Genomic DNA, 24,708 nt, shown 5'->3' with positions numbered 1-24,708 from the left:
ATAAGGAAAAGGCTGAGGTTCTCAATGCCTTCTTCACATCTGTCTTTAATAGACAGGACAGTTGTCCACATGGTACTTGCCCTGACCTGGAAGTCCGGGACGGGGTGCATAATGCACCCCCTGTGATTCAAGCAGAGATGGTCAGAGATCTTCTCCTCCATCTGAACTGCCACAAGTCCATGGGGCCAGATGGGATCCACCCAAGGGTGCTGAGGGAGCTAGCAGAGGTGATTGCCGAGCCACTTTCTGCCATCTATCAGCATTCCTGGTTATCTGGAGAGGTCCCACAAGATTGGAGGCTTGCCGATGTGACTCCCATCTTCAAGAAAGGCCGTAAGGAAGACCCGGGGAACTACAGGCCTGTCAGCCTGACCTCGGTATCAGGGAAAGTTATGGAACAGATGATATTGAGGGAGATCACACGACATGTGCATGGCAATAAAGGGATCAGACCCAGCCAGCACGGGTTCACCAGGGGCAGGTCGTGCTTGTCCAACCTCATCTCCTTCTATGACTGGGTGACCAGACAGGTAGATGAGGGAAAGGCTGTTGATGTAGTCTACCTGGACTTCAGCAAGGCCTTTGACACGGTCTCCCACAGTATTCTCCTAAGGAAACTGGCATCCCGTGGTGTGGACAGGTTCACTCTTCTCTGGGTGGAGAACTGGCTGGAGGGCCGTGCCCAGAGGGTAGTGGTTAATGGAGTTAAGTCCAGCTGGCGTCCTGTAACGAGTGGTGTCCCCCAAGGGTCAGTTTTGGGGCCCATCTTGTTTAATATCTTTATTGATGACCTAGATGAGGGAATTGAGTGTACCCTCAGTAAGTTTGCAGATGACACAAAGCTGGGAGGATGTGTCAAACTGCCTGAGGGTAGGGAGGCCCTTCAGAGGGATTTGGATAGGCTGAACAGCTGGGCTGAGCAAAATGGGATGAGGTTCAATAAGACCAAGTGCCGGGTCCTGCACTTTGGCCACAATAACCCCATGCAATGCTATAGGCTTGGGGCAGAATGGCTTGAAGAATGTAGAGAGGAAAAGGACCTGGGGGTGTTGGTTGATGCTCGGCTCAACATGAGCCGGCAGTGTGCACAGGTGGCTAAGAAGGCCAACAGCATCCTGGCCTGTATTAGAAATAGTGTAGCCAGCAGGAGCAGGGAGGTGATCATCCCCCTGTACTCAGCTCTGGTGCGGCCGCACCTCGAGTACTGTGTTCAGTTTTGGGCCCCTCACTACAAGAAGGACATTGAGGCCCTGGAGCGTGTTCAGAGAAGGGCAACAAAACTGGTGAGGGGCCTGGAGCACAAGTCTTATGAGGAGCGGCTGAGGGAGCTGGGATTGTTTAGTCTGGAGAAGAGGAGGCTCAGAGGAGACCTTATAGCACTCTACCACTTCCTGAAGGGGGGTTGTGGTGAGGAGGGGGTAGGCCTCTTCTCCCTGATAAGTAATGACAGGACGAGAGGGAATGGCCACAAGTTGCGCCAGGGAAGATTTAGATTAGACCTCAGGAAGCATTTCTTTTCTGAAAGAGTGGTCAGGCACTGGAATGGCCTGCCTAGGGAGGTGGTTGAGGCACCATCCCTAGCGCTGTTCAAGAAGCGTTTAGATGAGGTGCTTAAGGACTTAATTTAGTAGTTGGGTAGAGATAGTGATAGGAGGATGGTTGGACTAGATGATCTTATAGGTCCTTTCCAACCTTATGAACTTATGAACTTATGAACTTATGAACTTATAATGGGCAGTAGTGTCAGCTCATGGCAGCTTTTTTTAGTTTCTTTTGGAAAGGAAGGCTTAAATTTGTTATTGTAACTATACTATTTCTATGTTAAAAGATACTACTATTTCCTACACATGTTGCTTTGCTTGTATCATTTAAAGCATTATGGCTGTGAGATAACACTATTACAATATGCTCTCCTGGAAACAAGGCAATGCTTGAGTTTGACTGAAGCTTCCTAGATCCACACTGATGCCTTTATTCCTTAAAGAGCAGAATCAATCCAGACACCTTGTCAAGCTTTAGATAGTGAACCTGTATCTGCGCAGGGAAAGCCCCCTGAGTGTCACTGTGCTAACCTTTGCTCTGAAGGAAGAGTTGGAGATGGAAGCTGACCCTCACTGTTTGGAATAAGCAGAGTGCGAACATTGTGATTATTCCTCTATTTCTTACCCTGCTTTGAACTGTGAAAACTGTATGAAAACATCTGTAAGCTCTTAGCAGCAGTATTACAGCACAGTGTTTTCTGTCAGATGGACTAGCAGGCATCCAAGAAGGCTTTACAGGCTTTCCCTCAATACCATCAGAGCAGCTTGGTGTAAGGCTTGTCCAGAGAGGTAGCTGGTACCTGGATGAGTTCTCTGTTGCTTGGGTCTGCTGCTGATGCACAAGGCTGCCTTGCTGTCACTGTAGTGTGGTAATATTGATTTTTCTCCATTACGTGAGGTAATTTCAGGTCTTTATGTTATGGTTTAACTGGATGTCTTTTGTTTTTCCTCACTAAATAGTGGCTTTGATTCTATCTCAGGAGGTCTAAAATAACGACCTAGACAGATTGGGTATTTTTAAAGGTAATTTAGGGAGAAAATGAGCCATGAAAGAAATAACGTTAGGAAAAGGTCATTTAAATGATAATCTTTACTGTGCCTTTCAGAATTAATTTCCCGTTCACAGTTCTGGGCAGGATTTAATAGCACCAGTTATTGTAGCCTTTTAATCAACTAATTATTTTAAATGATTTCTGGTACAATGAGTTTTTAACTGTGGCCTTACAAAGCCTTTTTTTTTTTTAATTCTCCATGAGTGTAGGTAAGACCAAGAATGGACAAGTCACTTATGCAGGATGTCTGTCCCTGCTTTTAAAAGTTTTTTTTCTGCTGCCTTCCCATTCTTGTAAGTAGACTAAATTTGTTACTCCTCTACTAATGCTATTTCCAAGAGGAAAAAATGTCTTCATAAACATCAAGCATGCTCTTCTGTCATAAGTATAACTTTAATAGAAGCACTGATGGCATCCTCTTAAAAGTCAGAGGCCAGAACCACTGGCCCATCCTCCTTGGTTTTAAAAATAAATAGCTTAAATAGCAAGCTGCCTTCTGACCATGGCATGAGCCAAGACACTTGTTCTCATCTTGTGTCCTCAAACCTGCTACCCTCAAAGTCTGCCCTTCCAGGTGCTCCTCCATCTCCCCCTTCAGAGCTTGCTTCATCCTTTCCCTTTGCAGTCTGCTTGCTCCCCATGAGCCCTCATACGCAGAGCTCAGGGACAGCAGCATGGTCCACCAGCTGTGGGAAAAGAATGGGACGAGGGCAGCTGGATCTGGGTACCACCTTGGCTTCAGCCAGCCCCAGCCACAGGGCTCCTTGTCACCCTCTCATTACTATTCAAAGTAATTTTGTCATATTGGCAGTATTATTTCATGTGTCAGGAAGGCAGGCAGGCAAGGGCAGATACTGTGGAGGAAATCACTTCTATGGTGAAGATGGTAATGAGCTTGGGATTAGGGATTTACTTTAAAAGATCCTGAAGAATCAAAATATGGTAAAACATCAGTTGTTAAGGATAGCAAAGCTGAAAGGTTTGCTATGTTACACAGTTGAAAAAAAATGTAGTCAGATCCCTGTGTTTGTAATTGTATTTTGTAATCTTTGGTATTATAAATGACAATCTGTAATCTTTGGTTGCTCCCTTTCCCCAACAATGAGATCATCAGCTCAAGGGAAGATCTGCCTCGGATGTCTATACCAAACACATGCTATGTGGGATGAGCTGGAGTGCTATCTCCTATTTGTATTCTGGTATGCTGCAATTGAAAGAATTTCTGTTAATTCACCCTCCATTACGATTCAGTTGGTGCTTGGAGCTGGGACCCAGCCTAGTGTCACATTGAAGTGTTCACAGATGTCTTGTCACCAGGTGTCTCCCAAAGCTGTCAGGGTGTGAGCTCACTGCCAGGCCCCATGTTGGCACTGAGTGACACTTTGTTCTTTTCTCTCCCCAGTTGGTGACAGGAGTATGGGAAGGAGGATACAATTTCTACTGTCAAGATACACACAGTGGAGGTGAAGCTGATATGAAGGTAATGTAATCAAGACTTCAAGACAATTGCATTTCAGATCATCTCCTTGAATGCAAGTAGAAAGCAGAATGGTAATGGTTATGCAGTTTTTGATCAAACTGTATGTTTTTTTCTCCTTCCACAATATGGACGGTGATGCATATTCAAACATAAGAATTAACCAACAGTATATTCATTGATATTTACAAACTGAGTGAATAAATTATATGAATACCTTCATATATGTTCCCAGCTCAAAAAACAGTTGGTCTTCAGCCTGTATCTGGCCACTGTGTGTCTGCTCTCTATCTGAGGGAAGATGTGGTGATGATATCTTCTCAGATGTCACCTTTACAGGCAGCACTGCAGCACATTTTTGCCATGGTTTGCTAAATATTTTACGGTCACAATGTGCAATACTTCTAAAACTTGTTTCCTCCTTTCAAGATCATACGTGTCCTCTGGTGGTACTATTTCTCCAAACTCATTGAGTTCATGGATACCTTCTTTTTCATTGTGCGGAAAAATAATCATCAGATCACTGTCCTGCATGTCTATCACCATGCAACGATGCTGAATATTTGGTGGTTTGTTATGAACTGGGTGCCTTGTGGTCACTGTAAGTACTGGGTTATGGTGGGGTATGCTTGCATCAGAGGCCTTGTTTTGGGTTTTGTTTGGTCGTATCAAACATTTCTGGTATCTTCAGCTGCAGGATATGTTGTTTCTGACATTAAGCAACTTTGCTGAATCATGACTAGTTCTTGTAAAATATTAAGATGCCTGCAAAGAGTCTGGAAAATACATGACTATATACCTTGGAGATTTTGCTTGTCACTGTGACCTTTGTCTACTGCAGCAGTCGAGGTCTGGCACCTGTCAGCCTTTCTTTCTCTCATTTTTTGGAGATCCTCAAATTAAACAGTACTTTTTTCCAAGTAAGAGCCAGAAGTTTCTTGTGGCTGCAAGATGTCTGATAGTGACTCTTCTCCTTAAATCCGTAAAGTTCACTTGAGGTGTTACTTTCTTAAATTAATCTCATTACACTTTTAACCACAATAAATGATTTCAATTAAAATGTTGTCCCTTGAGCACTAATGAACTTGACTGAATGCATCTTAAGTGAAAGGTTTCTATGTCTCTTTTGTCTAAATCTTTATAACCTCTGGCAACCTTGCCAGGTTCTTTAATTTCCTTTGTTTTTAGCTGGCATCTAATTTACTAAGTGTATTTTCATGGTTTAGTTGTGGTTCAGATATGCAGCTTATAGATTCTGGCTTTCTTGAATGTTCATCCAAGAGAAACCTTTTCATTGTGAACTAACAGCAGTGCAGACCAAGTAGCTGGATTGCTCAGGAATCTGCTTCCTAGCCAAACAACATAGAAACTCATATTTGTTTTGTGTTGTCAGCACAACAGTGAGTAATGTTGAACTTATGGGAAGCGTGCATCCAGTACCACATTTTCCTCTAAAGAAGTCAATCTCTGTTTATAGAACAGTCAAAAGTGCAAGTACTTAGAGTCTATCTTGAGTTTTTGTGGTCTTGAAAATACTTCTGTGCTATTTCTGGTGATGTGTTTTTCTTCTTCCTTACCAATCTTTGTGTTGTGCTTGGTCATCGAGTACCACACAGTTTGGTGCTAAGCTAAAACTGAAATGTATTTGATGACTAAAAGTGCTGTAAACAAGGACAAAGGGAATGGTTAGCTTTCACATTCAGAAGATACTTGTTGCTTTTGCTTGTAAATGACAAAATAGGCTCCCTCCCCGAAAGTGAAACTGGCCTAAAATTAGATTGGAGAAGCTATGGATTGTTGGGCATGTTTACATGATTCATTTTTATCAGCTTCCTATTGAAAAGATGGAGTGTAGAAAAATAATAAACAGAGCAAACAAAATCAGAAGGCTGGTATAGAGCACAGAGTTGCAAAGCATCTCAGACACTCAGTTGAGTCAACATAGAAAGTTTCAGGGGAGTGGAGTTGTTTGCCTTTGTTTGAGGAGAAATCATATTTTAAACAGTAACATTTTGAACTTTTGGTTCCATGAAACAGCATTTTCCTGGTAATTCAGTGTACTTTCTTTCTCCTTTGCTGTTTCAGCTTATTTTGGTGCCACGCTGAACAGCTTTATCCATGTCCTCATGTACTCCTACTATGGATTGTCGGCTGTTCCAGCGATGCGTCCTTATCTGTGGTGGAAGAAGTACATCACTCAGGGGCAGCTGGTGAGTGATGAGCTCTTGTAGTGCTTCAGCAGGTTATTGTATTCTCAATGGGATCTTTTTGCCTTTACGGACAGAAAAATTTGGTATGAGTAGAAAAGGGGAAATGAAATGGAATACCTTTTACATCTTTGTGCACACAAATCACTTAGCAATCCAGCTAATCCTCTCTGTACTGTTTTCAAAGCAAAAGGGAGGTAGGAGCTGATGGCATACACAAATCAATGCTAAGCAGCTTAGTAGGATCTTTCTCTCCCTCCCTCAGGCTATGTGGAAAGAGGTGTTTGGGAATCACAGTACTGAGTTTTCAGGGACTTGGGAGCTAGAGAGGAGCCCGTGTAGATACTGTGCCCCTCAGGGTGCTTGTTGCTCAGGCTGATGCTGAGGGGGCAGAGCAGAAGCAGAGTGCAACACGGTCTGCAACTAACAAGGCCCTTCATTCTAGTCCTGCAGGACAATGGATTTTCTGTTCCACTTTTGCATGCAGTTGCAAATGGTTTATTAAAAACTGTTCAATATTTCTGTTCTCCTTCCGCACTGTAAATGGGTGGATTTTTTTTCACTTGTGATTCTGCATTGAGCCCATTGCATCCATTCATACTGTTTCCTAGGTGTACAATGATGAAGCCTGAACGCTGTGAACTGGGGGTAAAAAGAGCTCTGAAATGAAACACTGAGATACATGCTGCAGTGATGCTACAGATGTGTATAACATCTCAGAGCTGCACAATGAAATGCTCGTGGGCATTTTGTTCTCCTCCTTTTATAGATGGGAAAAACAAAGCCAAGAGATTTTTTTATATTATCATTAATACTTATTCTTTTTCTCCCCACTTAGCATGACCTCTGATTAGCTTTAGTAACATTTGCTGGTGATTATCAGTGATTCAGAGTTTGATTCTCAAAATCTTTTATCTTAGCACTGTTTCTTCCAGAAGGATGGTGAAGCAGGATTGCTCTATGTGGTTTAGCTTTAGCGGGTTGTTTTGTTCTGTTTCCCTTCCAGATTTAGGCCCTGTTCTCCATCCACGCTGTCTGAGTGCTGCAGAGTGTGAGTGTCTCTGCACCCCTGGCTATTGTCACAGCACTTCCACTTCCCTGCCTGCTCTGCATGCATAACTATTAGGCCAGCAAAACAGCAGAACAGAGCTGTCTTTCTCTTTTAAAATAAACATTCCCTAATCTGGTAGCCTTCATGTAAGGATGAATTTTTTGCCTAAAGGCTTTTGCAGCACAGGAGCCCAAACTGCTTTTTTTTCCAAAAGAGAAAACCAAAGATAGTTGTAAACAGATGTATTGAAGCTCTGGCCTCTTCCATGTCCCCACTCCCTCAGCTTCTGTGCTTCGTATGTGCAGTTTTTGACCTAAAATTCATTCATTCACTGGAGCCATATATAAGGTAGTCTCTGCCTGTGAGAGGGGTGACCCTGGATCTTTAGCAGAGCTACTGTGTTAGGCTGGCAGAGTCAAAACCTGGTGAGCTCTCCCTCTGGAGGTGGTGGTCTTTTTTCTTAGGATACTTATAAACCGGTTCTATGTAGGTTACACTAATGCTCTAACTTGGAAAAAATTTAAATAAAAGCACTTAAACAATAGAATATCGCAACCTGAAAGTCTTCCTAAATCATGTTTACTTTCTTCTCTGTTTCACTAAAACATAAATTCATCAAACTTTCTTTTTTGGACTTATTTTGGAGATACCTAATTAGATTTTGGGAAGTAATGACTTTTTCCCTTCTTGCACTAATATGCTCTGTTTTCTTTTGTTGTTGTTGTTTTTTTTTGTTTTTTTTTTTGTGTGTGTGTGTGTGTTTTGTTTTTTCTTTCCCAGATTCAGTTTGTCCTGACAATCTTCCAGACCAGCTGTGGTGTTGTCTGGCCATGTGCATTTCCTCAGGGGTGGCTGTATTTCCAGATTTTTTATATGATTTCTTTGATTATCCTCTTCACAAATTTCTACATTCAGGTAAAAGTAATATTCATAGATTCTTTGTAGCTTTCTGCTGGATTTGTATCATTAGAAGGCCATTTTACAGAAAGATCTCCAAGTGCCATTTTTCTTCCAGCAATGTACATGCATTTTTCTGGTCTACCCACTAATAAGGGCTTTGGGTGTGCTGGCTACAAAATGCAGAACTATGAGAAATCTCAAGAAGCAGGGTATCACAGAAACACATTTTGCTAATGCAGTGTTAACTGCAGGTAAGGGAGAGGAGGAGCTTAATTTAGGGAACGGGTTTTCATTCTGAAATAAAACAGCAGCTGTGAACCTCTGAAGCAGACAAAGGAATGGTTCCTTACTTTTTACAAGGGTAAATGCTTAGTTTATTTCCTGTGAAACTTCTGAAACTATCAGCATACAAAAATCCAGTTTGGGTTCACCTTTATAATCACTGTGATGTATTTCCATATGGAAAATTAGCATTTTGAATTGTGTTTCTGTGACATTTGTTTCATGTCTGAACAGATTTAGACACAATCTTTATGTTGTTCAGGGTAGGTCATAATCAGGCTCTGGGTAAGGTGGAGCCACCTTCAGGAAATATAATCCCATGCAATCTACTGACCCCAGACAAACTCTGTTACCTATTTTAAATGTCTCTTTAAAGAGCTGAACATGTCAGGTCTGGTGAGAGTGACTGCAGCAGCAGAAAACATAGTAGGCTTCACCTTTCTGATCTTTCAGTATTTCTTAAAATCAGTTCCACAGTCCATATGACTTCCTGGCTATGAACATGCTAATTAAGATGATCATATATTCCAAATATTAATCTACTTTCTTCATCGGTGTTACTCATATTTGAATTGTCCTTCACGTGCACACTCTGGAAATGCACTCTCATTGGGCAGTTGAACCCCTCTAACGAAAATTAAGTCATGTATTTTTTCACTGTCAGTCATTTTTTGTGCCCTGAGCCTCCTGAAAGCTGTTAGTTTTCCCTTCTTTCTTGCCTTGCAAGTCCGCTTCAGCAAACTTGTTTCTTATTTCTGTCTCTGAAACTTCCCTTGCTGTCCTTGTTTACCCATTTCTTGTTCTGGCGCTGCTGGAGACAGTCACCTGCAGTGCATCAAACCTCCCTCCTTCCTTGTCATTTTGAGTATATTCTTGTGCCATGGTCTGCTCATAAAATTGCTTTCCTGCTTCTAATTTACTGTTAACATAGTACTACCGGTGCAACCAGCGTACGGCAGTCCTTGTTCTTTGCCAGTGAACTAATTCTCTGCTTGTGATGAATGAAACACACAATATGGCCTCACAGACAAAAAGTGTTAGCTTGTTAGACTCTGCTGCCAGCACAAGGTCTTCAGTATGATGAATGCAAGTATGATGGATGCAAGTTTTCTTTTATGCTTCTTGAATTGCTGTGAGAAAATTGTCTTAAATCAATTTAAGCAAAACCACGTGTCTTTCCATATATTCTAGACTTACAACAAGAAGGCATCCTCGAGGAGGAAAGAGTATCAGAATGGCTCTACAGCCACTGTGAACGGGTACACAAACAGCTTTTCTTCCCTTGAGAACAATGTGAAACAAAGAAAACAAAGGAAGGATTGAAGACCAAACTGAAAAACCATTTTGATAACCCCAACAACAAAATCATCTGATTGTAAAAGCACAATAAGAGTTGTGCACTAATACTCTAATGGCTACTGTAACTATTCCTGCCTAGAATAGTGTGACTTATGTAGGACTTAACCAGTGCAAACACCCTAGAAACTGTATACAGAACATAAAAGTAGGTTGAAGTTTAAAAATAATTCTGGGCTATCACTGACCCCGCTATAGACTGTGGAAGGGAGTATTATTGTAGTATACGACACTGCTGTTGCCTTACTAGTCAATACGATAGGTGCTGAATTATGATTCACAATTTGAAAACACTGTAATCTAAACTCCATTTTTTTTACTGTAGATCATGCATGTGATTGTAGAGGTAATTTGTATGATGCTGGTTTCGTTAGTTGAACACACATGCCTTAAATTAAAAAGCAGGGCCCAAAGCTTATTACTGATTTAAAATTAGGGTATGTTTCAACTTTTCAGTTGACTGACTTTTTATTAAAAAGTCATGTAGAAGAATCCATTATCATTTTACTGGTCTGTATGTGATACACAGCGTTCAGTATCCCTTACGTGATACAGTGAAATTAGAAATGGTGCGTTTAGTTTTGTATATTTGGCTTTAACTGACTAAACAGTCACAAAACAGATGGAAAAGTTATTTTACCTTTTTAATAGATCTTATTTTTTTATTTGAAGTATGTCACTACTGTAAAATTAATTGGCGCTTACTCAGTCCAGTAAGACTTAAATATTTGTCTCTAAGGTTTAGGGTATATACAGGGTGGACCCATTTTATTTTCTCTTTCTTATTTCTGGGAATCCTTCAATGCTAAATGAAGAGTGGGTTTTTAATATGGAAACTGGCAGATTTTCAAGTGTTGTTACTATAGCCATATCCACACTTTTAAGAGCTACCGTATAAATCTGTAACATATCCAGAAGTGTATTTAAAAACGAAGACAGAAGGATGCTTTTCTGATGGAAATGTCTGTATTTAAGTTGGTATCTGTGTTGGTCTTCATGTAGCATATATTCATTTTTAAAACGTGCCTAACAAATGTCTTTTCCCAAACAGGTGAAATTAAATGGTCTCAGTCATACGTAATGTTTTTTAAGTGTTACTGAAACGTGCTGGAGATGTCTGTTTCTGTAGCATGAGTCGTGTATGTCACCAGTAATGTCTTGGCTTGTTATCTGAGGATTTGTTTAGAGGGCTTCTTAAAGTTACTCGTGTAGAATCTTGCCTTGCATATATAAGGAACCAGCTGCAGCGCCGATGTACCTGTTGCTGGGATGTTACTCTGGTATCTGCTGTGGTGGAGCCTGGCTTGAGAATATCTTGTTCATTAAGCTCTGAAAAATGGAATTGTGCAAGATGTTCAGTTGGTTATTGCTCAAGTTTAGCTATTTTTGATATTTATATAAATGCCAGTTTTAACTTGTTTCATTTTTCTTTTTTTCTTTTTTTTTTTAGATTAAACCTTTTTAAAATTTTTTGCACATCTCTTAGGGAATTAATAGGTTTTCCTGCTAGCCTTGTGGGTTTTCAGTCCTTGTTTTGAAGGAGACAGTGTCTGTCGTGTTTACATTATCAAAGCTCGTGTGTGTGTGTCTTCATTTCTAGGTACTGGTTTGCAGAGTCTTTACATAGCTCAGTACAGCAGCTATACTGTTCAAAATAGGCTGTCTAAATGTGCTAGAAATAAACTCTTGGCTCATCTGAGTATACCTACGTTGTTAATGTTTGACATGGTTTAATCATTAAAACACTTTTGATGACCTCTGCTTGAATTCTATAGTGGGTTTGTACAGACTTAATCTATATTTCCTGTGTAACGCTGAGAAGGAGTTGTCTTGACCAAAGGGCAGCAGGGGAGATGTGGAGAAATTTAGCATCCCAGAGATTTTTGGCTGAACACCGATCCATTGCCTGGCTGCAGAAATGGTTATCTGTGTGACAGATTAAACCTCCCAGTGGAATTAGTGACTTGCTGGAAGCAGACCTCGAGTGGCTCCGAGGCTGAGTTTTTGGAGCAGAACTTAACATGGGCTTTCTACTTCCTATACTCTCCCTATAGAATGGAAATGATACCTCTCTCCAGAATGTGAGAAGTAAAAAGCACTTTTGCAATTTCTCTATAGCTCCTGTTGTCCTCTGAGTGATCACTTCTGAGCCCTGTGTGGTCTGAGCAGCTCAGACAGGTTGGTGATGGACTTAGTGAAAACAGAACTGTGTAAGAAGATAGCGGTCTTCTGCTTTGCAGGCTCTTAGTACAAGGAACCTAGAGCAATGAAATGAGTTTTGCATTCTATTTGAATGGCTCAGAGGTTTTGTGTCATGCTGATCTCTTCTGGCAGGGAGCTCCAGATGACCCCTGAGGCAGTTTCCTCCTCCTGTATGTGCAGGTTCAGCTGTGAAAATGAGTGCTCCTCTGAGCAGGGCTCTGAAGGCTTACCGAGGGCAGTGCGGTACTTTGGATGCTGAGCCAAATCTGCAGGTTGTTCCTTGAAGGCATGCTGATCATCAACCCAACTACAGCATGTAGCATCAACCCAGCCTTGCCCAGGGAACTGTGCTTCAAGCCCACCCTGGCCATACCTGCAGGTCAGGAAGCTGACCAGAACCAGCAGCCCACCTGATGGGCCGAGCCTGGGCCTGCCTACCTGGTTCTGCTTCTAATCCACTGCCCGACCTGGAGCAAGTAGCAGCCTTTGGGTTGCCTCCACTGCATGCCTGCTGCTCTGTTCATAGATACAACCTTGGCTGGGGGCTTGGGATTGTCACAGTCTTCTAAACAGTCCTTCGGTGTTGTAAGGGCTGGAGGGGGTGAAAAAAGGACCAGCTGCTGCCACAGGCCTGGAGAGGTTTACCATGAAGCAGGCCTAGGAGAAAAAAGCACTTCAGTGATGGTTTGCAAAGAGTAAATGACCAAGCTGCAGGCTGATCCATTAAGATCTTGGGTAGCTAGTGAGCTGTCTGTTTCTCTTCTTTGTTCAAACCCTGCAGATTTTTGAGGTAGAGAGAGATGCCAATGATTCTGTTCAACTCCAAGGGGCCACATAAGCGTGTCTGCCCAGCACAGCTGCTCTTAGAGCAGTCCCGTTGCAGTACCCCCAGCGTTGTGCTGCTGTGGCACACGGCACCTCACATTGGGGGCACACAGGTACTGGGCTGGGGAGTTTGCAGAGGGTAATGAAAAAGCTGAGAACGATAGTGACAGTTTAGGAAGTCTTCTGCATTGTTTATTTCACCTGACTCAGATCAGGTGTTAAAACAAGTGCTGGAGCTTCTGGTTGGCCTTTTACAACCAAAATGAGGGCAAAGAGACCCCCTAAAGCCCTACACCTGATGGAGTCTTCTAGCAATTGCCTCTACCTTTTGATGTTTGATTGCTGTGTTGAGGCACAGGTTGATAAGAACATGTGCTCTGTGTGACTGGAATGAATTGTTAAAGGGAACGCATTATTTAAAAAAACATGTAAAAGTAAACTGGATGCTGAAGGATGATGTGAATAAATCATTGCAGAATTGCTTTGACAGTGTGGGGTTCTGCTGGGAGCTGCTAGAAAACAGGGCAGGAGGTAATTACATTATGGACAGAGATCTCTCTCTTGCTAGAGCAGTGCTGCTGAGAATTGTGTTGGTACATGAGATTACCTTCACACTGTCATTATCACCCTGTTGCCAAGAGCTGCTAAACCAGCAAAGGTGTTTAGTTGTGATTATCAACGTCTTGCAAGAACTGGCCTTAAAAGAAATGAACTTCAATCCATTTTCAAACTTTCAAACCATTTAAGTAGAAGGATATGCAAAGAAAGTATGTATATTTCTTGATTTCAGTAGAACTAATGTGGATGAGCAGGAGAAGCTGAGTGCCCGGAGATTCTAAAGACAAAAGGGGAGAAACAGATTGGGTTTTCTGAAGGCACGGAGCACTGGCACAGGTTGCACAGAGAGGTGGTGGAGTCTCCTCTGGAAACGTTCAAGACCCACCCGGACACCTACCTGTGCAACCTGGGCTAGGGAGCTGCTCTGGCAGGGGGTTAGATTTGAGGATCTCTTAACAGGTCCCTTGCAACCCCTGTAACTCTGTGATTCTATGAAAGCAATTGCCATGTCTTACTGATATTAGGTAATAAAAAGGTTGTCAAAAAGGACATACATGTTTCGTCCATCTGCAATAGGTAAAAATTTTAATCTCACAACTGGTTATCTAAACTGAAGAGTCTGGTGACCCAGCCATGGGCAAAGGTTAAACTGGTGAGGAGGCGGCCGAAGGTAGCCCAGTAATAATGCTTTCAGTAACAACAATAAAAAGTGGGAATATTGGCAGATGACAGTGCTAGGAAACTGCCTCAGTACTAAGCAAGGGGGATTACATTTCCTACAGCAACAACCAAATGTCCCAGTCCTGGGTGGCTGCAGAGAGAGACAGGAGCAGTTTTAATTTGCTAATCAGTCTGTACTTAGTAGAAACAGGAACGTGCTGCTGCAGGACACTGATGCTTTGGTGAGGTTTCCTTCCAGAGGATACATTTATCCCCTCCCGACTGCTGTCACCTCTCTTCAAGACAACTGAGCTTAAAAGGAACTGTACAGATGGAGTGGTGAGAGGAATGGAGAAGCCTGGCAAGGAGAGGGAGGGCCCTGCACTGGAGCAGGGCAGAAGTGAGGAGGAAGGAGCAGCAGAGAGGAGCTGTCAGGCACTGACCACAGCCCCGTTCCCAATCTGTGCTGCTCTGCTTGGGCTGCCTCCTGGGCAGAAGAGAGGTGGTGTCTTTGTTTCTCACTTTCCAATCCTGTTTTAATTGTTAGTAAATTCATATTCCCCAAGCTTGACTTCTTGCCAATGATGGTAACTGGTCTCTCTGTCCTTATCTCAAGCCTCAAGCTTATCAGTGTATCTTGTCCCCCTGCCCTATAGAGGAGGAGTGGTGAGAGAGTGGGATTCTAAAGGGAAGCAATCGCTGTGATGCAGCCAGAGCTTTCAGTGGCTGGGAAAACACGCTCTCCGGAGAGAAGCAGCTGCATACTTTCACCTTGTTTCTTCCAAGTATAACCCGTATCAAGGCAGCACCTTTTCCAGGAACCTGCCCTGTAATTTTTGGAAAGGTATTAAAGGCGATGGATGAACCTCTTGTCTGCTGAGGGGGGGTACCTCAGTGGCACCATGTGTGGTGGAAGCAAGGTCCTACTTATCCTGGTGGGAAGAATTGCCTCACTACAAGGCAGGAGGAGCCCTGTTGCTTTTTACAAACAGGGATGGGGCAGCAGTGCAAGAGCAGGAAAGGAAGATCATTCATATTGCATTTTGTTTGGGAACGGGTAGACCTTGGTGGGAAATGAAGCTGTTCACATAAAAATGGAGTCATCTGTGCATTTGCTTCTCCTGAGTTGGTGTGAAGGGGAATGCACATTGTCGGATGATTTCACTGTTTCTGCCATGTTCACAGCGCTCCCTCCAGGATTAACAGGCACACGGTGATGATCACTGTGTGATGATAAATTACCCAACAGAAGTATTTAAAGAGAAAGCAACGGATGTATGTTCTGTGCATACTGAAGCATTGCAGCATTTGTGTGGCTGCTTGACCACATGGTGTCACAATGCATTGAGCAAGCAGGAAACCTGTCTTCATGAGCTAATCTACCTGCCACACAAAGCCGATGTTTACTAAATGCTATGAATGCCATTTTACCAGCTGCTGTAGGAAATCAGCATCTCAGGTCACACCACAAAAATGGGAGCTTCTGGGAAAAAAACAACAACAACAACAAAAAAAACCCCCATAGCCTGGGTAGTTATTTAAAATACATTACATCCATTAAAGTCAATGAGACGTCGGTGCCTCAGGGCCTTTCTAGGTCTAAGTTCCTAATATGCTTCTGTAGCTCTGGAAAGGATTCCCTCTTCGAAAGATTGCTCATTTCTCAGCTTGTTTTGCTTCCCACAGCACTCGGGGAAGTGCCGGCGAAGTGCTGAGAGCTGCTCGGGGTGCGGAGCTGCTGCAGCCTCTCTGATGCAAATGAACTTCTGCTCACTAGAATAGCGATGAGTTTGCAGAAAAGAGCAGGAAATAGCTCCTGCGCATACAGATGGAGTAACTATTGTCGCCTGTTATCAGCTTTGTTTCCTTTTTGGTTTTTTTTTATTTAAGATTTTTGGAAGTCGTTGTGAAAAACATCCCCCTAGCTTCAGACGCTTAAATAAAGAGCTAAGAAGTCCTCTTAGCATCGCACTCTGTTTTCTGTATGAGTACAGCTCGGTTGGAAATGTTGGGGAAATCTGCTGGCTGTGCCCACTCTTATCAATCATAGCATCACAGGATGGCTTGGGTTGGAGTGGACCTTAAAGACTCCAATTCCAACCCCATGCTGTGGGCAGCGCTGCCCCCCAGATCAGGCTGCCCAGAGCCCATCCAGCCCGGCCTGGAGAGCCTCCTGGGTCTCTTCCAGCCTAAGCCAACCTATGACCCCAAACCCACCAAACAAGCCCACCCCAAAAACCTATCACAGCCCCCCCAAATCCCCACCCTTTACCACCCTTCTGTAGGGACGTCTTTTTCCTGTGCCTGCTTGAGCCTCAATAAACAAAGTGAGCATCATGCCCGGGGTACACATCTCGCTATTGCAGGATGCCCTCTCCTGGCGGCACAAGTGAGGCGACGGGGGGGGGGGTGGGGGAGACAGGCTGGGCCGCCTTTGGGTCCTCTATAGAAGGAGGGGACTGAGTAGAATGAAATTTTTTAGGTGAAAAGGGCTCGTGTCCTGTATTTGAAGCACCCATGGCAGCTCTAGATCTATAACACTGTAGTTACAGATACGCAAAGTGTTGCAGAGTTATAGTTTTGCAAAGTGGAGATGAGAATGAAATAATGTTGTCCTTTATTTCACTGCTGTGAAGCCTTTGCAATCAAGAATTACTGCTTTTCCTACTGTGAAAAGAGGGGTCATTAAGGAAGAGGAGATTAAAAGGAAATGTGTCCTGTATAATGGATTTGGTACTGCACCTGGCCCCAGTTACACAAATCAGCTTGGGAGCAGCGATTCAGGGGGAAAAGCAGGAGCTGTTAGGATAAAAACAACTGGAGTGCAGGTCTGTGTGTTCTGGTGCTCATGGCTACTCAGAGCATTTTACAGGTGGAGGTTCAGGCTGTGGAGAAAAAAATGAAATTGTTAAACTTTGCTTATATCTCAAATCAGACTAAAGGCTATCCTGCAATGGTTATTATCATAATACAGCATCAGCTGCCCAACACATACAAACAGCTGTAATTACTTAATAGCATTCGGTATTGATCATGCTCTATATCAGAAAAGATGAGTGAGCGAAGTCTGCCTTGAAGGACCACCAACAGAGGGAGAAACAGATCAGAAGTCCAGTATCACTTCATGGGCATGTACATGGGTCAGGGCAGCAGATGGCCATACTGCAGCCCAGAAGAAGCACAGTGCAAAGCTTATTTCCCTGTTCCATGCTAACATTTCCTAGGAACTGCTGTCCCCAGTCTCTCTATATGGGTCATGGTTAGTGGGCACAGTGGGGATGGGTTGATGACTGGTCTAGATGATCACTGGTCTAAATGATTCAGCAATTCTGTGAAAAGATGGAGGGGCACGAATCGTAAGCCAGTGCTCACCCTGAAATGGGGGTCATGACTCTTGGCAGCCACATGGCCTGTGAAGACAGAGCTATTGGGATCACTGGGGTCTGCAGGAGCCGCTCTCTCCTGGCACCAGGCCTGGCCCCATGCCACACTGCTTCTCTTTTCTAATGCTCTTTGTTTCACCTCCAAGTTTGTGGGGATTTTTCCATGCCTACCACTGGATTCTTGCTTTCAAGTAGAGAACAGCAGGAGCTGCTGCTTTCCACAACTTGGGCTCAGGCTTGCTCTTTTTTGCTGGATTCAGTTTCAATTTATCCTTTCCCCAGACCCAGCTACCTTTGGCTACCTTTTATACGATCTGCTATTCAGAAGTGAAGGTAGTGGGTCTCAACTAAGCAATCCTTGAAAGTAAAAAGGAAACTCGGGTATTTTTGGCTTACTTTTTGTCTAAAATCCAACATCCCAATTACGAGTTACTGCTCAGAGCTGTAGCTACGTTCCCTTGGCCTGGCTCAGGCTTTCCAGGTTTTCCTTCTTCCTCCTCTCTGACGTTTTCATCAAAATATTGAACCTTCAGCAATGCTCTGGCAAGTTCCTGGAAACTTTCAATGGGAGAATATTGTGTCCGTTACTATGGAGACCCTAAGACATCTTTTTTTTTTTTTGCCATTTATCTCAGTGGCAATTTACCAGTTCTTTTGCTGAAAAAAAGCTCACTTTTTTCAGAAGAAAAGTGTGTTTCCATTTCTGTCAACATGATTTATGGAAAAACACAAAACAAAAATACTCTTCTACTCCCAATACTAAAAGACAAATCAGAAGAGATCACGGTGTCATGTGTCAAGGAGCTTGCCTGGCGTCTGCTCTGCTGCAGCGGCCACCTGTAAAACAAACTTTGTCCTGCTGGCTGCTGAAAGATCACATCACTTCTGTGCAGCAACATCCCATTAAAATAATGATGGCAAATGTATCTGATGAGTGGATGAGAAGAACTGTAATAACTTTGCTGGCTGTTGAGATGCCGACTCCTCCTGAGGGAAAGGTTATCCGTCATGGTACAACGTGAAGACACCAGGTCATAAGGAGACTGAACACATTCTAAAAATAATGTAATCCAGGTAGGAAATGAAAAGGTCTGCAAGATGCCAACTTAGAGGTCTTGACTCTTTTGTCCTTTGAAACTGAAGATCCCAGATCAAATCCTATGCTAGCTGTGTAAGAATGGAAGAATTAAAGACAACATTCTGTGCTTAACTTCTGATGGAGAGAGGTTGCATAACTAGATCCCTGAAAAGAGTTGGGGGGCAGCCATTCGACTGCCTCCCCTCAACCTTCGGGCAACTCAGGATATGCTGCCACAGTTTGTCTCTACTTAAAGTAGTCAAAGTCTTCCAGTGTCCTGACATTGTGAGGGTGGCTACTGGCAAAATATCTGTGCATGCAGGTCCTCAGATGGAAGAGCCAGGCTCTGCTTGGAGGGGCACGGTAAGAAAAGGGAGAAAAGGAAACAAGGAATCACAGAATCACAGAATTGTAGGGCTTGGAAGGGACCTCTAAGGATCATCTTGTCCAACCCCCCTGCCAAAGCAGCTCCCTAGCCCAGGTTGCACAGGTAGGCGTCCAGGAGGGTCTCCTTCCAGAGAAGGAGACTCCACCACCTCTCTGGGCAGGAAATGACAAAGGTTCAGGTTGCAGCAAGGGAAATTCAGATAAAACGTAGGGGGAAAATTCTTCACAGTGGAGCGTCACGGGATGCCCAGAGAGGCCACGGGATCTCCATCCTAAAACGTAGGGGGAAAATTCTTCACAGTGGAGTGTCACAGGATGCCCAGAGAGGCCACGGGATCTCCATCCTTGGAGGCATTCAAAGCTCAGCTGTCCAGACCCTGGGCAGCCTGCTGCAGTGTTGGAGTTACTTAGCCTTGCCTTGAGCAGGGATTGTCTCCAGATTGCTCCCCAACATGTTATTCTCACCGTGACAGTGTAGAGAATGAGAAGAGACCTTGTTTAACGGGGAAGCAACTGAAGTAGTTTCTCTTCTCCAGGCAAGTGGAGGGAAGTACTCTGGGCTTTGCCCAAGCCATGTGTGTCTGCACTGGAGTTTCTGCAGTTGAAAGCCAGAGGCAAGTCAGTAGCATATGAAATTTGCATATATGAACTCTAAGTAATAGAAATAAATGTCAACTAAAAGCAAACAGTTTCAAACCTGAACTTTTTAAAAACAGCTGTGCAATAATAGGATAAATAGCACCACCTTGTTCTTCCAGCTACCTTTCTGTTTGCAATGAGATGCAAAGGCTGACACCAAACAATTTCTGCTTCTGTTTCCTCTGCTGTTAATACCTCCTAAGCTGACCTGCTGGGCATTCCTCCTCCTGAGCTTCTTCTCCTGCATGCTTCATCTCAGTACAGTCCGTGAGGGCTATATTATAATTTTCAAACAAGATGGAACTTAGTTAGCTTTTTACCAGCCAAAGCAAGCATTTGTTGCTTTCAGGGGTTTCCACACAGCAATTTTTTCCACTGGGTGCAGCAAAGTTTTCACCTTTGCACTGGAGCTTAGGAAAGACATAAGCAGGAACACACAGTGGTCATCTCTCCTGCTTTGCACTCAATTTTTTCTGCAATTTCTTCATGTCTTGTCTTCATATCTGATTCCACCACTCAAACTGTTACATTTATTCACAATCACTGCTAAATTAACATGGTTTTCTTCTGTCTTTTTAAGAAGAAACTAAGAGAAGTTCAGCTTACTGGGTAAATGGTCCCATCTTCATTTTGAGATTTTGAGGTTGAATGTTTCATGGCTGTTAATACTTCTTGTAAGAAATATTTACACTTGCTTCCTAAATCCTTTGCTATTTGTCCTATCCCTGTTCAGCTACCTTAACATTTCACCAGAAAGTCAGGCTGCACTTGCTTTGTTTGTTTCTTTATGAGCTCCTTCCTTCTTTATTCTATTTCTTACAAAAAAAGGACAAATCTTCCCATCAGAAGCCACTTAGTCTCCCAAGAACCTGACAGAGCTCACCTGTGCCATAATGCACTGAAGTGTTAATAGCCCAGTTTGTAATTAGTACTAACAAATTATTAATAACTGAGTGTTGTTTACTTGCATCTCTCTCCTGTTGGGATTAAGTAAAAACGGAGCTGAGCTTTAAAGAAAAGCAAGCAGCAGAGATGAACTAACAATCACAGTTGGAGCAGGAATGCCTTGTGGACTTGGGAGTAAGGAGAAGTGTCGCCAAGGGCTTGCAGACAAGGCTTGAGGGATTTGTTTCACAATAGGAACTGTCTCCAGCTGAGGAGAAATGAAGGCATTCAGCAAAGATGCATTGGGCTGCTTCCTCCATGCGGTTGGTTGGATCGCAGCTGCGCCTTGTGGTGGAGTCTTGGCTTCTGGGAGTTTTCTTCTGGTACTGATTACATGGTGTGCTAAACCACGTGTGTCAGCTGCTCTCAAACCAGCAAGCCTTTCCGTGTCCTGGCTGCCAGAGTTGCTGTCTCCAAGCTTTTCGTCATGCAGAAGAGAGCTTTGTTCCTGCTCTGGGACACCTTGTCCTCCTGCTCTGCCAGGGACCTGCGGGAGCATTGCTAAGTGGTTCTGGTAATTACCAACGGGTGGCACAGCCAGTGACTGTGGCAAGCAGGGAATCTGAACCACAACTGGAAGGGTTTTGCTTTATTTTCTTCTGCTCTCTTCTTTTTCCATCCACAGACTGTGAAAAATACACAGATCTGTATCGGTTCAATGCTCTAAGGAAAGTAACGGGACACAAAGGAGGACCAAGCCAACAGAGCACGGCAGGCAGGCTGGGTGTGGTGCATCCTCACCATGAAAGCAGGGATTAACGTGACTCACAGCTGTGTCCATGCAGGGAGAGCCTTTCCAGCTAGCGAGATCATCTATTGCAGTGCAATGACTCAGTGACCGTAAGAGGCAGCCAGAGGCTCTCTCTGGAGTCTGCTGCAGCGGCAGAGCAATGTAATAGATGGGGAAATGCACTGAGCACATCTCCTCTGGGCCTTGTTACTGACCTCAGCTGCACAGCCCTGTTCAGCTCTCGGAAATATTTGACAGCTTCCTGGGATTTTCAAATAACTCAGTTACCACTGAAGAGCGTAAAGCACACCTTAGCTGCATACTGCTTACTTTTTGCTGTAATTTTGGAAAACTTCCATAACATTGGAGCCCATCACTTATTTCATTAGGGCACTTAGAGCACTTTCCCCTAGGAAAACACATCTTCCCTAAGGCAAAATTATTGGCCCTTGGGGCAAAAAATGGCATTCAGCTTGGGGCAGAAAGAAGCAAACCCACTAAGCAGTAACTTTCAAAGCCTGTTACTCCCAGCTATTAGGATTCTGGATCATTTTTGAAATGTCATGTTGTTCTAAGTAAGAAGACACATCACAGAAGGGGAACCAGAAATACTTGGACCGAGCAGATCGCATCTGCTCCCAGGCTAAACAGGACCACGTTGTAAACTTCCTTCTGAAATCTGATACCAGTTCCATCTGATTCAAATGGGAATGTGCCCCTTGCAGAGCTCCATTGCAATGACAGCTCCTGGATGTGGAGCTCCACATGTGCAAATGGAACACAGAGGGCCTCTGGGGATCTTCTGCACTGTCTCTGTGGTGATTTCTCAGGATCCTGAAAATCTTGTCATGTCTTCTCCTGCCTGCAGTCTATGCAAAGCTCCAGTATGTGTAGCAATGAGGACTCACTATCAAGGAAGAAAGGGAAGCAAGGGAACTAAACCCAGCAGCTCCCGGCCCTGCTGCTTTAGCCAGCGGTACTCACCTGGCATGTTCAGCAAAGAAAGGCTCCAAAGGTGTTCGGACGTCATTTTAGCTTATGACTTCACTACATGCATTACCTACAGCAGCAGGAAATGGAGCAGCCCAAAATGACCGTTGTGCATCCTGAACTCACACATTTCTCTTCTTGGTATGCTAGGTATGATCTCAGTTGTAGAGGTTTATCCCCAAACCATCCGTTCATTTCATTGCTTTACTTAAGAAGATGGTTGTTCTGAATGAGATGACTGACTCACCCTTTTTTTCCTTCTGAATATTTAGATGAGTGCAAGTGAGAGGACACGCTTCCAGCAAATGAGTAACCACCGAAACTTTGCATTCCAAATACTTCCATATTTCTGCTTTTTTTTTCACAGTTAAATGACTAATAAATGTTGTAGTGGTTGCTATGTCTACAGTCAAATAGTCCCTTTGAACAAATCCTTTACACAAAAATAACTGGGTTTCATGGCTCAGAAAAAAAGAAAGCTGCAGTGAGCTTAGTGGTCTCTTGACATCAGCAGTCTGCCTGTCTGTGATGGCTGCTTGTTAAAGGCCTGATGGGCAACCACAACCTGAGCTGTCCACATGTCTCTGGAGAGAAGCTGCAGGGGCAGTTCTTACCGTCAGTAGACTGTTGCTCCATTTCTTGACATTGCTGTTCTGTTTTTCTGTACGTAAACTTTTAAAACCCCTTCTCTGAGATTTGTCTGCCTCAGGGCATGGTGCATACTAGAAGCCCCAAACAGTCAAAGTAGCAGCAGGATTAGAGTACATAATCTCTGGAATTTATAAGAGCAGCTCTTGCTCACAGCTACTTAATATTAAGGCATTTAATGTGTTCTGTATCTAACCTGAGATCAGCAAAACAAAGTGGGCAAACAGCAGCTGAGAGTGGAAGCCATCACTTGTATGGTCAATTGGCTAATGCACAGCCAGTCCTTACGGAAGGGACAAAGGGCTTAGATGGTTGGAGGCATCTGTCTCCAAAGGCATAAAACCTGCTGCCAGTTAGTTGCACGAGGACATCACTTCTGGAGATGTAATTTCTCATACAGAGATCAATTTGCCTCCTTTGTCAAGGTGAACTGGAGTCACGCGCATACTGCACAAAGAATAGATGAGAACATCCTGACTTTCTCACTTTGCAATGTCCTCTATTCAGCAGACTGTAAGTTGTTCAGGGAAGGGAGTGTTAAAGCAATTCTTCATTCTACCAATAGCAGTGAAAAAAGGCATTTTTGCCACAAATTAAAGCCATCCCCAAAGAAGAAACTAGTTAAATGCAGCTAGGGAGGAAAAAAAGAGTTATAAAGAAAGCTTGAAGAAAGCAGCAGAAAAGTAATTTTGCCTCTGGTCTCTGGTGAGCTGAATGGCAGAACCGGTATGTTGCTTCCATCAGTTTTGGAGGTGTAAGTGCAACCACAGAGTCTGCTTTAACATGGGCTTCAGGGCTCCCTACATGAGGTTTTCCTTTCAGTTAGAAGGCTGGCTGAGCTGAAGCACGGGTCTTAGAGGAATCACAGACCTGCTGGAAGGCTTCAGAGGAATAAGGATTCTTCATACAGTTATGCTGCCAGTTACAAGAAAACTGGAGATGGTCCCATCTCATTAGTTAATTGGAAAGTTAGAAGCACCCTGGGAGGAGAGCTGAGGTTTCTCTAACTCAAATTGTCTGGGGCTGTCCCAGCCCAGCTGCGGGATTGATGTCTGCCTCTTCCCACTCATCAGGACTCTCTTGCAGCCACCACAGCCTTTCAGAGATGACCTTGCAGCGATGTCAACCAGTTCCCTCAGTCCTTGGATGCACCCCATCCAGTCTCCAGAGATGTGTAGGTGTCCAGTTTGTTTAAATTGTCCTCAGCTCCATATTTTTTTTTAACAGCTTGATATTCTAAAGAAAGCAAAGAGGACAAAATGCACATCATCACTAAGCATTTTGTCATCATTAGACCTTATCTGTAGGCACCTGTGCACCTCATTAGTTCTGTCTATATGTATGTATGGTTTTTACATCAAGCCCTTCCTTCCTTACTAAATTGCTATCCTCCGCTTTGCACTGCCTCTCCTACCATGATTTGACTTTCTGGTGTTAGCAATAGTGGACATCACTTTCCTAGAAACAACAGGTCACATTTTCACTGAAGAATGCCTATCCGTGAGATATGTTTCTTGTCTCTCCTGACATACTGCCTGTACTGTGGGAGGTGCAGCAGGAGGAGGCCAAAATGTGCACAGCATCTAGGGCAATAGGAGGCCATCCTCAGTAGGAATCCACCAGGAATCGCAAGTGGTGACTGCTTTGTTCAAGGCAAGATTTGTCCAAAGAAAGCTTGGATTTTCGATACCTTGGTCTCTGTTTTTTTCATTTTAGTGTCACCAGCAGGGGCCCAGATCTGTGGGGCTAGGACTGTGCAGTACTGCCCTCACACTGCACTATTAAGGCAGCTACAAA

General features: G+C 43.7%; 1 protein-coding gene across 2 annotated transcripts in view; it reads left to right on the top strand.

Moving 5' to 3' along the window:
• ELOVL5 (ELOVL fatty acid elongase 5) overlaps positions 1-11,638 on the top strand; it is a 40,741-nt gene extending 29,103 nt beyond the window's left edge. For both annotated transcript variants that reach the window (XM_065730823.1, XM_065730824.1), the window contains exons 4-8: positions 3,996-4,073; positions 4,500-4,671; positions 6,156-6,280; positions 8,109-8,243; positions 9,702-11,638. In XM_065730823.1, coding sequence (XP_065586895.1) covers positions 3,996-4,073; positions 4,500-4,671; positions 6,156-6,280; positions 8,109-8,243; positions 9,702-9,833 — 642 coding nt within the window. In that variant the 3' untranslated portion in view covers positions 9,834-11,638. The remainder of the gene's footprint in view (positions 1-3,995; positions 4,074-4,499; positions 4,672-6,155; positions 6,281-8,108; positions 8,244-9,701) is intronic.
• Positions 11,639-24,708: the final 13,070 nt, after the last annotated feature.

The sequence above is a fragment of the Cyrtonyx montezumae genome, unplaced genomic scaffold (genome assembly GCF_038088225.1).
Source record: "Cyrtonyx montezumae isolate F1298 unplaced genomic scaffold, pur_monq_1.0 scaffold_13, whole genome shotgun sequence".
NCBI lineage: Eukaryota > Metazoa > Chordata > Aves > Galliformes > Odontophoridae > Cyrtonyx > Cyrtonyx montezumae.
Note: the sequence above shows the minus strand (reverse complement) of the source record. Positions and strands in the feature narration are given on the sequence as shown.